Here is a 17,696-nt window from a genome sequence, read left to right as displayed (position 1 = left end):
AGGTCAAGGACAGGCATGCATGCACCATGTCTGCCCATGTAGAGCCACCATTCACGTGCCGTTTGGAGAAGTCCTTTACAAAGCCAGCCTCGGTGAAATGTCACAGACCAAACACCTCTGCAACACACGATGATGGGCATGGCACTCAATGTGGCTGAAGGCCCCGGATCACACTTCACTTTAGCTGTTGTGTTAGGCTGGCTACGAGGTATTGATTTTCTTGTTTTCCTATTATCAGAGGGCTCTTGCTAGAAAACACTGTTGGGTTGGCGATAAATAGAAATCATGAAAACAACAAATAAGCAAAACACGTACTTGGTTCACTGGACCCAAGGCACAGAGCTGCTGAACTAGGCTGTAAACCCAATGCCATCAACTGAGTGGCTAAGGTTCCAGACAGGGAACAGTTTGAAACCCCCAATCAAAGGACTAAATTGCTCTGGGGACTTTTCAGGGTCCTTTATCTCACAACAGACCACAGAGGGCAGCAGATATGGGGGCAAAAGTGAGGAGGCTCCAAAACAAGCAAGGTGGCACTCACTAAACCCAGTCATTCAGCAGCCCATGCAGAGAACCCCTCAACAGAGACCACCACACATGCCCACAGAACAGGATCTTTGACCCTGAACAGGTATGTTCTTACAGTGTTCCTCAAGAGCTCAGGTGAGCAACCTCAGGAGCAAAGATCAGCCCTTTTAGCCATACAAGGGAGAGCTACTTACCCCACATAGAGCTCAACCACTATACGGTTGTTTGAATGACAATGGCTCCCAAAGACTCATATATTTGAATGTTTGGTTCCTAGTTAGTAGGTTGTTTCAGAAAGATTAGGAGGCGTGGCCTTGTTGGAAGAAGAGGTTTCAAAAGCCCACATCATTCCCAGTATGCTCTCTGCTGCAGACATGGATGCACGCTCTCGGCCAGTGCTCCAGCACCTTGTCTGCCCCACCATGATGGTCATGGCCTAACCCTCTGAAACTGTACGCAGGCCCCCGTTAAATGCTTTCTTTTCTAAGGTGCCTTGGTCATGGTGTCTCTTTTGCAAGCACAGATCAGTAGCTAAGACACAGCTCACTTGTCTCATGAGTACAGCCTCAGCAACGAATCTTTGGATTGCTCCAGGAATTCCTGAGATCAGAGACTTCGAGTCCTTTGTGACTGAAGTGTGCTCTCCAGGACAGCATCCTGCATAGAATGGCTGAGAGCGGTATTTTTCATACTTTGCAGTGTCTGCGTGTGCATAATGAGATGTGCTGGGGATGAGATCCAGAACATGAGAATTCGTGTGGATTTCCTACACGAAGAGCCTGAGGGTAACCTAACATGCTTTTAGCTCACGTGTGCTTCGCCTGTGAGCTGTCTCGGGATGGCCGGTATGAAATTTTCCTCTTCGAGCCCATGTCAGCGATCAAGACGCTTCCGCTTCAGAGTATTTAGGATTCTGTATTTTCAGATTAGGGGCACTCAAACCACACTTCAAAAACTAACCCTGACTATCATTTTTAAACTTTAAAATGAGTAGGGGAGACATAAAGGATGCTGTCATGTTGGGAGCAGTGAGACCCCAGATCCTGAATTTCTTGTAATCCCCCGGTCAGAGTGCCTACAGCTGCTCTGAGCACGAGACCTTCAGGAGTTCCTGATGGCAGGAGAGTGGTTTCTGGTGGATTTTGCGGGGGCGTGGCTATCTCTATGTAATCTGCCCTTGAACACAATAAAGGGGACAACCCTGTTCGTTTACCCCTCTTTCTCAGTTGACTTCCACTTGCTGCCAAACCAAGCGAAGGACGTCAGGATTAACACTATACCCCATCCACCCTCACCTTCTGAGGGCTACCCCTCAGCATTCCCTAGTTCCCGATATCTCGGCTGGGACCTCCAATTGTTGATATCTCGGTGAAGACCTCCAAGTGCCATGCACCATGCCCCCGTGTCTGCACTATGTGCTGGCACCCAGTTACCGAGCTTCAGGCAAGGGGCTGGAGGTTAAAATACACAGACACACACAGACAGAGAGACAGCGCCCAAATTCCCTAAAAGATAATTTAAGTGGGGCCCCTTCAGTGGTTTCAGAGCAGCAAGCCTGCTTTCTTGAGTTCCCCTCCACTCCATGCACCAGTTTGGACCCAGAATGAATGCAGCTGGGGCTAGAAGGCAGCTGGAGCAGAGCTGGAGCAGAGCTTTGCTAGGTGGCTGTGATGGAAGGCACATTGCCTCAGCCCAGTCGGTGCCTAGCCTGGCGGATGCCACAGCAGTGCCAAGAGTATCAGCAAATGCAACAATACAGGTTCAGTCAAAGTGACCAAAAGGCTGTGTGGTCAGGAGGGTCTTCTGTTTTATAAAAAATTTAGGGGGGAGATGTTGGGAGCAGTGAGACCCCAGATCCTGAATTTCAGGTAATCCCCTTATCTGAGTGCCTACAGCTGCTCTGAGCACGAGACCTTCAGGAGTTCCTGATGGCAGGAGAGTGGTTTCTGGTGGGTTTGGCTGGGGCGTTGGCTATCTCTATATAATCTGCCCCTGAACACAATAAAGGGGGCGTTCTTGGGGAATTCCAGGATGACCCGTGTCGCTGTCTCTCTGTCTGTGTGTGTCTGTGTATTTTAACCTCCAGCCCCCTTGCCCGAAGCTCGCGAACTGGGTGCCAGCGAAAAGAGCGCAGACACGGGGGCGCGGTGCGCAGCACTGTCATGTCCCTCCAGCTAAAGACCTCCACAGTTTGCTTCTCTGACTGAAATGTACCACCTTGTTGAAATGCAAATAGGGTCGAATAGTATTGGGGTGCTTCCTGTGAGGACCATGTAGGCACACTTTATAGAGAGAGTCTACACAGCGGCCAGGGCTGTGGGGTCCTCTCTCTCTGCTGCTGCAACTTCATCTCTAGGCCGTGCTACCCTAACCATGGGGATGGCTCCAAGAACTGGACCAAGGACTCCGTGGCACTCTGACTGTTGTGGTCTTAGGCCAGGCACTAAGATGGTTCCTGATACTGCTTAACTGTCCCCAGGGGAGCAAAAGATTCCTTTTAAGGAACACAGCTGTGACTTCAAATGAAGTATCCGAAGTATCCAGTGTCAATGCATTTTCTAGAGAATCTGGTTTCCGAGGCGATTCCATCGCCAGCCGATCCTCATGCCCACGTTCAGAGGTCCATGTGTGAAGTGAGCTACCCAGGACTACGGGATATACACCTTACCCACATGGCAGGGCCCAACAGAGTCTGCCAAAGGTGCTCAGGTCATTCATTTGTGAGGGCCTGGTCAGCCTAGAGCTAGATCCTGCTTGGCTCTCTCTTGATAGGATTCGTTTGTAAATGACTGGACAAATTAATGAACAAGTCATTACAACAACAACAAAAAAAAAACCTAGAAACCAAAAACCAAAAAAACCAACCTTGTATAATCATTAGCTAGCTCTCAGGAGTTTTTCCAAAGTCTTGGCTAAGAGTATTGCCTTCAGGACACCTTGGTCTTAGAGAATAAGACACCTGTTTTCCCTTTCAACACCTTTCTCTGAAAGAACAGACTTCCTTCTTGTCTCCCATGATGGCCTGAGACTTCCTCACTTCTACTTGCCCTTCTAAATAGCCACCACCACCACTCATTCGCCCATTTGCATTCCTTCACCACCCCCAACACTCTAACCCAAAGGACTAGGGAATTTCATTTAACTTAGCATCTGCTTATCAGGAAGCAAAAAAAGAGAAAAACACCAGGTCTTCTCACTCCACCACCAGGTTCCCAGCTAATTTTCTCTTGACAGACCTTTGACAGGGAGGCCACTTATGACAACAAAACACAGCATGTCCCAAGCTCGGTACAACCCACATCCATCCCTGCGGTGCCATCGTTGCTGTTGGGGACAAGCCCATGCTCTGAGAATGAATGAATAAAAATGTGGGCATTTTGGCCTAAAGCCCAGACCAGGGCGCAGAACCCCTGCCCCCAACCTTCACTAGTACAATAGCACTTTATATCCCACAGCACCCCCCCATGAAGGCAGAACTGCTGTGAATGACAGGCGCACCCCCAAAGTGAAGTCAGCTGGTACTTATTAACTTAGCAAGAACAAAAGGGCACCAAGATGTGTGGGAAATCTCACAGCAAGTCAATGTGATTTACATTCCAAACATAAGCGTTCACTGTGTGTATGTGTGTGCACGTGTATGTGTGTTCAATTCAATATGTATTAACTAAATATTCAAACTCACAAGATCTTCTGGGAGAAAATGAGGCTTTACAAACCATGAAAGCAGTGCGTATAAAGGGCCAAGAAGAAATTCTTTTATACAGATGCAGTAATTACATCGACTTGCAGTGAAATTTTTTTCTATTTGGAGGGTTGAGATGGTGTTTTTTTTTTCAAATGGGTTTATTAGACTACATAACTTGCTCCAATGTGGCTTAAATAAACCATGGCTATGCTTAGGTTCCCTTGTATTATTCTCTACAACTTTATCAAATTTCAAATAATGTTTTTCAAGACAGTTCATTTTCACAGCTAAGTCCCTGTCAGGTCAAGAGAGCTTGGTAGACATTGCAGCAGGAACTGTGAGACGCACTTATCTGCCTAGGTAGGGAAGTCCATGAACGCCTGCATCCCCTGCCACCACCCTGAGCAATGGTCTGCTGGTCTGAGGAGCCACCTCAGTGAATCAGAAGGTAGCATGGATACTCTCCTGTCAGGAGCAGATTCAGGCAGCGGAAGACAGACTGAACCTCCCAAGGACAGAGCATGCCCTAGGAGATCAGAGCTGCCAGTCAGTCCTCTGGTGATACGGGTTCCTGAATTTAAGGGATGGGCTCATAAGTGACCAGAGCATCCCCAAATCGTCACAGTTACTGAACAAATTAACTCAGCTTCCATTGTGAACTGTACAGCAGCTAATCCCCCCCCCCCCATCATCCCTCCTAGGCTCCACTATCCATTGGGCAATGCCTCACTCTCCAGGGCCCTCTACCCCTTTCTTGGGGATAGTCAAGGCCTACCTGCTCTTGGGGCCACTTTGGCCTCTCCTCTGGGGTCCTGGTCTTGGTCTTGAGTCCTCTCTGGGGGTCTCCAGGGTGTTTAGCCTCAGAGGGAAGGTTCAGCGACTTGGGCCTTGCTTCGTGCCTGCTGGATCCATGGCCAGTCTCGCTGGGTGGACAGGCCTCTGTAGAGTCCCCAGGGTCCAGCTCAGGCATGTGCTCAGGGCTAGCCTCGCTGGCACTGGTGATACTGGTCATGCTCAGGCTCATCTTGATCTCAGCCACGATCTGGTCGATGTCTTCCTCTTGATCCTCCAGGTCGCCGTCCCCACGCCTCATGCGATACGGGGAGGAGGCGCCACCTGGGTTCCCATTGGCCTCCGTAGGGTAATAGTCCTGGTAGCTCTCTTTGCTGGGACAGTAGTGGCCATCTTCTTCCTGGTCATGGACCTCCAGGGCGGATGGGTCATCCTCTGGGATAGGCAGGTGGCTGTCTGGATATTCCGGGCTGTTCTCAGCCCCATGGCTATGAGTGTGAGGGCCCACTGAGTCCGTCCACTCTTCCACGGCTTCCTGACACTCATCAGTGTCCACGGGATGTGTGCCATGGGCTATGTACTCCTCTCCATTACAGTCCATGCCCTCCAGGTAGCTGTCATCCTCAGGACAGTATCGGATGTAGTAGGTAACGCCCTCCTCCTCCTCCGGGAGGCCCTCATCATAGTCCTCCTCCTCGGATGTGTTGTTCACATAATCAGAGCTGGAGTCCCCATCAGGGCTATGGTTGTGACACTCCTGTTCCTCGGGAGTGGGGCTCTCTGGCCGCAGAGTGGCCAACTCCAGGCCCGTGGGCACGTAGCCCTCCAAAGGAAGCTCTGTGTCCTCGCTATCGGGCTCCTGGTCATGGGGGACGGGACCCGGTCTGGTCCTGTGGTCCAACATGCTGCTCGCAGTGCTCTGGCGCTTGCGGTGGGCCATGGCAGACACTCACACAGCCATTATGACCTGGAACCAGCCACTGTGGAGAGGAAGGGAGAGAGAACTGTCAGAATCATGTGGACCATGGCCAACCCGAGATGCATGCCACTTATTATGTGACCAAACCCGTACCCCTGTATCTGGACAGCTCATTAGCTCAGAGAGCTGTGGATTTACAGCTGTTCACAGGATGTGACCATGCTGTCCAAGGGCCTCATGGGTGGCGAAGCCATGGCCAGAGGGTCTGAGGACACCGAGGAGAAGACAGTGCCCAGGACTCACAGACTCACTGGTTTGTTTCATTCTGGTGCTAGGGGAGAAAGCTAGGTAGGCACTCTGCATTGAACACTATGGCATATAGGTTCACTCGTGCCCTCTGCACAAGGGCAACCCAGGTGGCCAAGTCTAAGGGTCATAAGATTGGGTTAATTGCTCTCAAAAGAGAAAAAGATATAAATCTCTATAAATTCTGCAAAAAAATTATTAAAGAAATTAATTGCTAGAAACTTTTAAATTCATGCAAACAATCTTTTCATTGGTCTTCTTTCTTTCTCTCTCTCTTTCTTTCTTTCTTTCTTTCTTTCTTTCTTTCTTTCTTTCTTTCTCTCTTTCTTTCTGGCTTGTTTTGTTTTTCCAGGCAGGGTTTCTTTGTGTAGCCCTGGCTATTCTGGAACTAGTCCTGTAGACCAGGCTGGTTTTGAACTCACAGAGCTTGCCTGCCTCTGCCTCCCAAGTGCTGGGATTAAAGACATGTGCCACCCAGACATATTTACTTTGAGATATGGAACATGTTTTGTGCACAAAGCACAAATCTTGCTTTTGATGATACGAAACATTGAAAGTGGTTCAATGCTGAGTTAATTATCTAGTACATAGTTCCTTTTGTGAATGTTCTGCTTTTATAATACATGAATAAGGGATAAAAGTTTCTAACAAAAAGGAAAGAAAAAAATGTAAGTAAAATAATGGATTCAATCCACCTAACCTATAGAGCATTGACACACAGCCTCCCTGACCCCAAACACGCTCATGATCCAATACCAGTATTCTCTACAGCTGGGGGAAATTCTCTAGCACAAAGTTAGCATCCCACTAGACACTGAGTAACTCCGAGTGGATTCTAAACATTAGGCTGGTGGTGAGAAGCAGGGTAGCCGCATGGCTATGCTAGCACACCATTATAAACCTGAGAGTCGTGAGTCGTGAGACAGGCTGTCTGCACTAACCTTTGTGTGAGCCCAGCTTTTCCCCAACTCGCTAGTCTATGCCATTTGTTCTCCCCAGCATCAGCCCCATGCCATTTTAACCACTGTGGCGGTGAGATCTTAACACCAGATAACACAATTTTCTCCATTATTCTGCTTTTGCTTTATTAGTGTTTTCTTAGGGCTGTGAAGACAAGTGAGACGCCGGAATTTTCAAGAAGAACAAAGACTATTTTATTTACGTCGGCTTAAAACAACAATGACAAATATCAGAATGTTAAAGAAGGAAAGATAGCGTTCATATTACTGAATTTTTTTCTTTTGAGCCACATTATGATTCTGGTGGGCAGTGGTAAGGATCTGAATTTTTGTTTGCTTTTGCAACTGTTTCACTATCAAATGCAGCTGTGGCATCTGGGTATGATATCATAGCTCTAATCTGGGCCTCCTTTCAGTGACTATCAAGAGAAAAGGACCCACAGCGGCCACCTGGGAGGGGAATGATGCCCTTTCAAAAGAATCTGCAGACTCCCATTTCACCTTCTGGGCACCTTCTGTGTAAAGACGGTGTGCTCCCGCTAAAGATGGACACTACCTTGTTCAAACTCAGAAGCAAATTTTCTGGGAGACTTTGAGCAAAATATTTGAGATGGTGTCCAAACTTAGGAAACTGAAACGCCCTATCTGCCTGCAGGTCTTGAAGAAGTTACATAGGAGAGTTTTATTAGTATACTTTCTGTTACTGCAATAAAGTACCAGGGGCTGGGGAGCGTTATACAAGAAAGTGGTTTGTTTACATTGGTTCTGGAGGTTTCAAGACCAAGACACCAGCATCAATTCAGTTCTAGTAAAAGCCTAAGGGCAGATGGCATAGGTATGGTGGAGTATGGTCAAAAGGGAGGGGACATGAACCAGAGAGCCAATGAGCACTCCAAGGACCAAGCTAGGTGCTGTAATAATTTTCTCTCTCAATAGGTAACTCGGGATCTCCTAAGAGCTACCTTAATCCCCACTGAGAACAGCACTCCCAGTGACTCAAGGGTCTTCCTCTACCCCCATCTCTTAACGACTCCATCACCTTCCAGTGACTCAAGGGTCTTCCTCTACCCCCATCTCTTAACGACTCCATCACCTTCCAGTGACTCAAGGGTCTTCCTCTAACCCCATCTCTTAACGACTCCATCACCTCCCAGTGACACAAGGGTCTTCCTCTACCCCCATCTCTTAACGACTCCATCACCTCCCAGTGACTCAAGGGTCTTCCTCTATCCCCATCTCTTAACGACTCCATCACCTCCCAGTGACACAAGGGTCTTCCTCTACCCCCATCTCTTAACGACTCCATCACCCCTTCTATTATCACACAAGATCTAACTTCCAACATATCAACCTCCCAGGCAACATGCTATATCCAAACCACAGCAGAGTAGCCAATTCAGGTCTGAACTCGACAAATAGGGAGTTAAGGGAAGCTCTGAATGGATGTTCAGGGGGATGATGCACGCTCAGAATTGTGTCTTACATGGCTCTACAGCACAGGAGGAGAGTGGTTGTGGCAGGGACACTGAGCCTAACGTACATCTCTTCAATGGAACATGAGGGCATCTAGGCAGCAGCGCACATAGGAGAGGGGCCATGGCAGAAAGCAAAGGGCTGCTTCCCAACAAAGTGTTATGCTCACTCTGAAGGTACACGTCAACTTGGGGACCTGCATGCTCGTGGCATGTTCTGGGTGGGCGTGTCATGCCTAGCCTGGAGCTGCGAGTGCGTCAGAGACAAGCCGACCTAGGACGTCACTTGAACAGTAGGTCTCTGGGGACTCCCTACTCTCTGTGAGATGGATTTGACCTCTTTACCAAGCAATAGAGTACCTCTGTCTATACGCCCCACCCCACTCATGGGGCACAGGGAAAGGGGGAGCTCCTGTAGACTGTGTCCAGCTTATAGGTGGCTCCCACTGCCACCAGCAGGACAAAGAGTGGATGGTCTGGCAAAGTGGGGCCATTTGGAGAAGAGCAGACAACTCCCATACCAGAGGACAAGGTGTGGCCGAGGAGCGGAGACGCAACAAGAGTGTGCAGAGATGTTTGCGGAACAATGACTCCTCCTGAGAAGGAAACAGCTCAGCCAGCTTTTTCATGCCTGTATCTCCGATGAAATGCTTATGTGTGACTGATGTTTAGAAGTGAATTTGTAGACATAACCAACTGGATTAGATGCAGTTATGAGGGTGGAACCCCACATGATGTTATTAATATCTTCTAAAAATTATTTATTTTATCTTTTTTGGGACGGTAATCCAATTACATAATTTCTCCCTTTACTTTCCTCTCTTTAAAGAATTCCATATACCCTTTACTCTCTTTCAAATTCATAGCCTCTTTTTTTATAATAGTTGTTTTATATGTGTGTTCATGTATATATATATATCACATATATACACACACGTATATATTCCTAAGCACATACACTGTAACCTGCTCAGTCTGTACAATGCTACTTGTACATTACTAGTAGCCTTTAAGAAGACACGTGAGCTCACATATTCCTCTGTCTCCTTTTAATACTCCACCATGCTACACCCTCATCAGGGACCAGTCCCCTGCTCTTAGACTTCCCAGCTTCCAGAGCAGCAGCCAAATGAAGTCCTGGTCTCCATAAGTCATTCTTTCTGTGGTCTACAGTCACAGAACAGACATGAAAACAACATCGTGGGATGTTCAGGCAGTGCCCATTCCAACAAGGTCTCAACACCTCACATGAAGCACGGGAATAGTTTACATCTGGATGATTAAGGTTGCTGTTTTCCACACCTCATCTTCAAGGAGACTTTTTCAGGTGGCCCCTTGATGCCTAGGGGAAGCGCCCCACAGAATCGCAAAATGCCGCCTGCTTGGCTGCCATCATCGGTGAACTCAGGCAACAACTGGTGGACAGATCTCAATTGCTTAACTACATAGCACATCTAGGGGCGCAGCTACTGTGGGAGGACAGCTGCCCTGTGGAAGGCCTCAAAGAGCTTCTCTCCCTTCACTGGGAGAGAGCCAGAGGTGTGAGCAATCCGGCACGCTGTCTGCTACAATCATGTGGGCAGAGTTTTATGCTGAGGGGGTGACTGCTTTCTGAGGGCTCATTACTTTCTGGTGATGAAAAGGGTGACCCACTGCCCTGTGCAGTTAACAAGAAAGGGGAGTGTCAAGTGATCCAGCCAAAGACAGCTGCTGCAGGCTCTTTGGTGTATTCTTTTCTGTTCTTTATTCAGCCCATCCCTTCACACAGCTAAGAACTTACTTGGAAACGCAGTTCTGTGTTCTCCTCTCTTCCTTTCTTATAGCGTATTTTACACTTTATATTTATTTGTGTGTATGTGTGTGGGTGTGTGGTGGGGGTGCAGGTGCCTGCAGAGGCCACAAGAGGACATCCGATCCCCTGGAGCTGGAATTACAGCTGGTTAAGAACAACTCAAGATGGGCACTAGGAGCCAAACTCGGGTCCTCTGCAAGAGCAAGTGTTCTTAAGTGATGAGCCATCTCTTCAGCCCTTCCTCTTTTATTTTAACATAACACTATAAGCAATAAAAACTCACCGTGAGTTTCATTTTAATAGTTGCTAGAGAAGTAGACGATCTGCTATAGACCGTATGGTTGAGTCTCCTAGAAGTTCCTATGTTGACATCCTAACCCCTAAAAGGTCGGCATTAGGTGGAGATGTGAGGAGGTCATGCCAGAAAATTTGAGCCTTCTGAGCCTTATAGAAGAGGCTCAAGAGACCTGCCTTTCCCTTCCACCACGTAAGGGCCCAGTGCAAAGGAACCATCTATGAATCACAAGAGAATCCCAGGCAAATAGCAACGCCCCAGCATTTTGACCTTTGACATCTCCCCAGAGAGCCTGAGCCACTCCCATCTGCAGTATTTTTGTTAGAGTGGCTTCTACTGATAGAGAACCCATTCCTTTACTGAATGCAGTCTCCTGCTCTTGCATAAGTGATGCCGTAAGGCTCCCGAAAGATATAACAGAAGCCATTCCCCCACCCCAGGGCCTCTATTCAGAACACCTCAAAACCTTTGTTGCATTCCGTGGCCCACATCCTCAGATGAACACAGGCAGGCGTGTGGCCAGGAAACAGTTAACTGCCTCCCAATCGGGGTCCAGGGGCTTCTATTGCAGAGCATGTACACAAACATATTGCGGTCCTTTGCTTCTGATTAGTCATATTAGAGACAAATCCTTCATAGCAGACCATCTGGAAAGCGATTTGAATGTACAGGAGAAGCACGATTACCTGCTACATGTCCAAGAAAATGAGACCCCGTGTCCAGACTCAATTAATCCTATGACAGCACATAAATCAACAGGAAACACAACCTCTGCCACTGCTCAGCCCTCGGTTCCCGAAGCATCCTAATGAGACGGGGATAAAGGCTCATTGTCGACCAGAGAGAGAGCAGCAACGTCCTCATTACACGTCACTCTTGTCTCCTACACGGGAGAACGCACTGGCTGGCTCTGAGAGGAGCTTGTAACAGATGCAGACGGAAACAGCTATTCAGCCACCACAGGCCAGGCTGGGGACAAGCATAGCATACAGATAAGATGTGGACACAGCCAGGCTGGGGCCAGCACTTCTGTCTTCCAGGGTGGCCGTTATGTGTTGTAGAGATAGCATTCTTTTGTTGTTTTCTAATGTAATTTAGCTGCTTGGACTACACATGATTTGCATTGACATGATCTTAGGGAACACTCAATCAGCTGGAACTCTCTAGATAGAAATCACCAGATATTTTCTTCCAGATCATAGGCAACTCTGAGCTCAGAGGGACCAGTTCACAAATTCTTCTGAAACCCAGGCTGATGTCTACCATTGTCAAGCAAGACCCCAGAATCTACTTAGGATCACAGGAGGTATGTTTTCCTTGGAAGGCACAAAACTGTTGAGCACACATTAAACCTTCCTTGACAAGATCCTACTTAAACGAGTGTTGGCACAACCCCAAGACAACTGTGTGGCGATGGAAACATTTACAGATTTTAGCACAGAGAATGCAGTACTGGGGCTCGACTACAGCCATGTACAGACGGAATAAACTGAGAAAACGCATTGAGTACTAGCAAGCACGGCCTTTGAGTCATAGAACAACAGAATTTACCTCCTGCCTCTCTTTGTATCTTCACGGCACTGCTATAGCCAAAAATTAAAAAACAAAACAAAACAACAACAAAAACTAGTGCCTCCCTGCAGGCCCTATGAAGCCCAGGCGGCCACAGGGTCAGGTGACTTTTCTACAGCAGGAAGTATGAGGGTCTCAGACCTTCTTAAGGGGCACAGGGTGGCGGTGTGGACTAACTTGTGTGGACTAATTCGTTTCTCTGGGGTATTGTTATGCTTAGTTGGCTTTCCCACCGCATCATTACCTCAGAAAGAGTGCCCAGGAATGGCCTGAGAACACAGCCACAAACTACAGTCAGCCCTTCTCAATCAGCACCAAGGCCACGGAACAGGTTTTTCCAGAATCCCATCACGTAACCATACTGAAGCCATAGCTAATGTCATACATGTCATCAATGTGTGTAAGGACTTCTACACAGAAACTTTAGTTTCCTCGCTGGTTGTCTCTAACCAGTAAAAACAGTGGATTCTTCTGCACAAGAACTTCTCAAGAGCTTCTGGAAAAGGGAGGAGATACTGAAGTTAACCACTGTGTGGCATATTTGTTCCTGCGAGCGTGGCGGGCTGTAACACCTGTGGTCTTAAAAGTCTTCCTGAGGGCCACGTGTTAAAGTTTGGTCTACAAAATGGGACTACAGGAAGCTGGTGAAGCCTTTACAGAGGTATAGTTGGGCCCTATTTAGGGCAGTTGGAGTGTGCTCTTAAAGAGGGCTATTAGGCTTCTAGGGCCTTCCTCTACTTCTCTTCTGCTTCCTGGCTACCGCCCTTCCTCTCTGTAAGTCGACAGTGTCAGGTATTCGTCATAGTGACGGGAAGCTGACTGAGGTGCGGGATAAGCAGGAGCAGTGATACAATGGCAAACGACACAGAACATGCCCAACACTCACCGTTTTCTCATCCTGCCTGAGAAGCAACTTCTCCACCCAACAAACACAGGGGACCACAACAGCAACAAAGAAGTCTAACAGGCTCAGAGCAAACAGTTTCAAGATCGCCCGGCTTACAATGATTATTGGTGCTGCCGTCCTGTTATTTTCAAGTGCATACATCAATGGCAACGTAAAATAATCCAAGGACATATGGGTCCCATCCCCACACCCACCACAACCCACACATGTAAATGTCAAAACCCACAGGACCTAAGGATACAGCCCTAATTTGAAGTCTGGACATGGCAGATGTGACTCTCTCGATATGTTCATTTGGGCAGGCCCTGATCTGGGATGACTGTGTCCTTCTGAAAGAGAACATCTAGAAACAGCTCTAGAGGGAAAGCAGGACAGGTCCCCTCCTCAGGCTCAGAAGGAACTGACCTACCAACGACCTGTGAGGCCATACATTTGTGTTGCTGGTGCCACCGCTGTGGGGACTTTGTTATGGCAGCCTGGAACACTAACACCATCCACAAAGATAATGTGCACATCACTCAGAGCTAGCTCTGTGGAATCTCCGCAAGCCATCAGGGCTGCTGCCTTTCTGACTGTTGTTTCAGCTGTTCAATTTCCCTTGCCCCGCTCTATGTATTTTAGAAGCAATTTCTCAATATCTATTTTTTCGGCCCTATCAGGTATTTGATTGATTAGGGTTGCTTTGACTCCATCGAACAACCTGGGCAGAACTTAGATCTGAGCCATATTGAATCTTCAGATGCATAAATGTGATAAATCTTTTCATTTACTTAGGTCATCTTCCCTTTCTCTCAACATGATTTTATACTTCCCCGCATGAACATTCTGCACGTTTTCTTAAGGAAATTATTCTCTCCCTCGCTGGCCCTGGCCCTGGCCTGCCTTCTTTCTTGCCTTCCTCATGCTACTAGAAATGCCATTGTCTTTCTACAACTGGCTATTGAGTTTCAAATAGAAATATCACTGAGTACTGAGTATTAGCCTCACTGAGTTTATTCATTAGAACCAGGAGTATTTTGTAGGTGGCAGGGATTTTGCAGACAATAATGCAACCCGATGAGGAGCTGGCTTAATTCATTCCATTGTGTGCATGCAGACTTGCCAAAGGCAATATTCTCTTTCCCTCCTTCTTCCTCAGTCCCTCTGTCTATCCTTGACCCTCCTGTCCTCCCTCCCCTCCAGTCTTGCTCTTCTTCCTTGCTCCCTTCCTTTCTGTCTGACCCTCCCGCCTCTCCATCTTGTCTTCCCTCTTCCTTTCCTCCTTTTCTTCTAATGCTGTTTTATGGGTTACATTTTGGTTTTGGCAAAAATGAATGTCGAATTTTATTGAGTGTTTCTACCCATACTGAGACACTCTTGGTTTTTCTTCTTTTCACTGTTACCACCATGAAATTCACTAATGAACGGTTGAATTCTGAACTCCAGCCATGTATGAGATTAACCTACTTAGCCATGATGTGTTTACCTTAGATATGCTGAGTGCACTTGGTGAAGGATTTTTCACATCTAATTTTGCATTTGATATGAAATTTTTATATGGTGCACTTTGTTTCTCATATGAAAGGAATGCTACATTCACGTCTGAATTGCTTTTTCTGTTTTCTTTAAAAGGCTATGGAGGATGGGATCATCATTATTATCTTATTTCTTTTTGAAATATTTGAAGAATTCAGCAATGAAGTCATTTAAGTTAACTGAAATTTTTGGGAAGTTTTTAAAACCATAAATTTGACATTTTTAATAGAGAAAAGGAAATTTATGTCATCTATTTTAATTAGCTTTTTAGTAGTTTCATCTTTTTTTAATGAATTGGTCCATTTCTCTAGGCAAGAGCTATGCCGATGAAGAGTGCACATCTTTCATTGAATAATATAAAGTTCCTTCAAAGCCCTATTTTAGCCGCATGCAACAATATTTAACATAGTTGAATTCAATTTTCACTTCTTTCAAGCTGTTTCATTTCTTGAGATTTCTTCTTTGACCCATGAGTCTTTTAGAAGTATCTTATATTATTTCTAAATATTTGAGAATGTCTTTATGCTATGGCTTCCAGTTTAATCCCACTATGATCAAAGAACATACTCTGCAAAATTTCAATCATTTTAAATTTATTATGATTTGTTTTCTAATACGCCATCTGATCTATCTTAGTGATGGCTCCATTCTCACTTCACACAATCTATTTTACCGTTAGTGCACAGAATTTTCTATAGATGACCACAGGGCGTTCTAGTTGGTCAGATTGTCCATCGGCTCTGTACTTCTTCTGTCTTTGCCTTATTTGTTCTACGAGCTACTGAGTGAGCACTGCTGAGTTATCGCCTGCTTCTCCTTGCAGTCAGTTTTGCTTTGTGCATTTAGGAGCTCTGCTGTTAGTCACATTTACACTTAAGACATATGCCTTCTTAGTGAATCAGACCTTTTATCATCAATAGTTGTCTCTCTTTACCTGCTAGTAATCCTCCTTGCCCTCGGGTGGACTTTCTCCAACATTAAAACAACCATTCCAGCCTCCTTTAAGTAAAAGGTGGAAAAAATGTATCTTTTACTAGCCTTCTATTTTGATCATGTCCATTTTATCTCTGGTACTAGAAATCTGGGACTTGGACATGCTCAGGGAGTGCTCTTCCAGCAAACTCCAACTCCAGCTCCAGCTTCCACCTTCTTACTTTAAATCTCTTTAAGGTTGATTTCTTAATAGAGAAAGCATGGGTAAGCCACTCTTAGAACCCAGTCTGTGCATTCTTAGCTGACATTTAGGTCATTTAATTTAATATATTTATATTTACATTTATATTTAATATATTGATGGACCTAGCTGAATTTAGATCTACCCCTTTGGTTATTTTTCTCTTTGCTTCCTTCATTTCTTTGCCCATCTGCTTCTCCTTTCCTGCCTAAATTTTTGTTACTTACATTTCTTTAGTATTCCCTTTATTTGTTGCCCCTTTGGCTTAATTTCCCTTTTTGTTGTATGTTGGGGTTCTGAAAGAAGTTCTCACTACATAGCCCAAGATGGCCTCAAACTCTCAATCCTTCTGCCTCAGCATCCTGAATGCTGGGATATAGGCATTATAGGGATTATAGCACCACCACACTCAGATCTTGTATAATTTTTAATGCTTATTCTATGGATTAGACTATACAACCTAATGTTTTATGGTCTACTTTGAGAAAATTTTTACCACTTTAAGGAAAATATGAAGCTTTATTACCATATATACACCTTACCCATACCTCTTATACTTACACACACACACACACACACACACACACACACACACACAGCTTTCTTTTCAGTAAGGAGTTTCAGTGTTGTGAATCCTTGCATTTCTGGTATTATTCTAATAGTCTCCAAGGACTTCCTATTTTTTGAAAATGTTTTCTTTCTGTTACTTGAAGGCAATTTTATTCAACTACTTACAGATAAATAATTCTCTGCTATGGCATGTCTATTTTGATCCCCAGACCACTCAATGGACATCTTTATTTCATATATATTTTCCAGTTTGAAATTTTCCATTTTCTTCTCCTTTTTTAAACTTCATATTTGTCTAATAAGAATTTCTTTCTTTTCACTTAAAAAATTGCTAACATCTACTTCATGAAGCACTTTAAAGCCCTTGACAATTACAACATCTAGGCCACCTCAGGGTGACATTTGTTACCTTCCCAATTTCAGAACTGGTCACTTTTTTAAAGAAAAAAATCGTGATCGACTGGAGAATTATGTAGATTTTCTTCATGCTTTGTAGATCAAAGAAACTTGGGTTTCACCCTGGACATTGTCAGAATTCCCTTTGGAGACTCGAGTGAATGTGAATGCCCTTTTGTTCCTGGGGCAATCTACCCACTTCGAGCCAGACCTCAGCCCTGCCCTTCTGTTCCTGGGGCAATCTACCCACTTCGAGCCAGACCTCAGCTCTGCCCTTCTGTTCCTGGGGCAATCTACCCACTTTGAGCAGACCTCAGCTCCGTCTGTTTGGTTCCTGGGGCAATCTACCCACTCAGAGCAGACCTCAGCTCTGTCCTACTATTTTCAGGAGGTGACTCGGATGCCAACTCAGTCTCAAAAGCTTGGCTATGACCCGAGTCTGCCTCAGACGAGTTGTCTAGGGGTTAAATATGGGTCCAGGACCATGGCTCACACTGCAGGTTAGTTCTGAAGCCCTTGATAAGAACTGTATCTGATGCATATAGCTGGTCCAGACTCATAGGTAGATGGGTAAATGTTAGGTAGGTAGGTAGTAGGTAGGTTGATACGTAGTTGTTAGGTAGGTAGCAGTAGGTAATAGGTAGCTGTCCTCTTCAAGATCAATTTCATAGTCTCCAGCTACCAAAGACTCCTTGTTCTGGCTCCTCTCTCCACACAATTGGGCAGTCTCAGAGTTTTAGCCTATTACCCAGTTCCATAATTTTGCTCAGCTGAAGGCCAGGCTAAGGACAAAGCAGCAAGGGAAAGGGAAGTG

The 17,696-nt window shown here is 46.0% G+C and overlaps 1 protein-coding gene across 5 annotated transcripts in view; it reads right to left on the bottom strand.

Annotated features, from left to right (window-relative positions):
• Nucleotides 1-17,696, bottom strand: part of Apba2 (amyloid beta precursor protein binding family A member 2) — a 205,001-nt gene that overhangs the window by 43,411 nt on the left and 143,894 nt on the right. For all 5 annotated transcript variants that reach the window (XM_075952872.1, XM_075952877.1, XM_075952873.1 and 2 more), the window contains exon 4: nt 4,989-5,985. In XM_075952872.1, coding sequence (XP_075808987.1) covers nt 4,989-5,945 — 957 coding nt within the window. In that variant the 5' untranslated portion in view covers nt 5,946-5,985. The remainder of the gene's footprint in view (nt 1-4,988; nt 5,986-17,696) is intronic.

The sequence above is a fragment of the Microtus pennsylvanicus genome, chromosome 18, assembly GCF_037038515.1.
Source record: "Microtus pennsylvanicus isolate mMicPen1 chromosome 18, mMicPen1.hap1, whole genome shotgun sequence".
Lineage (NCBI taxonomy): Eukaryota > Metazoa > Chordata > Mammalia > Rodentia > Cricetidae > Microtus > Microtus pennsylvanicus.
This window is presented reverse-complemented; position numbering and strand designations above follow the sequence as displayed.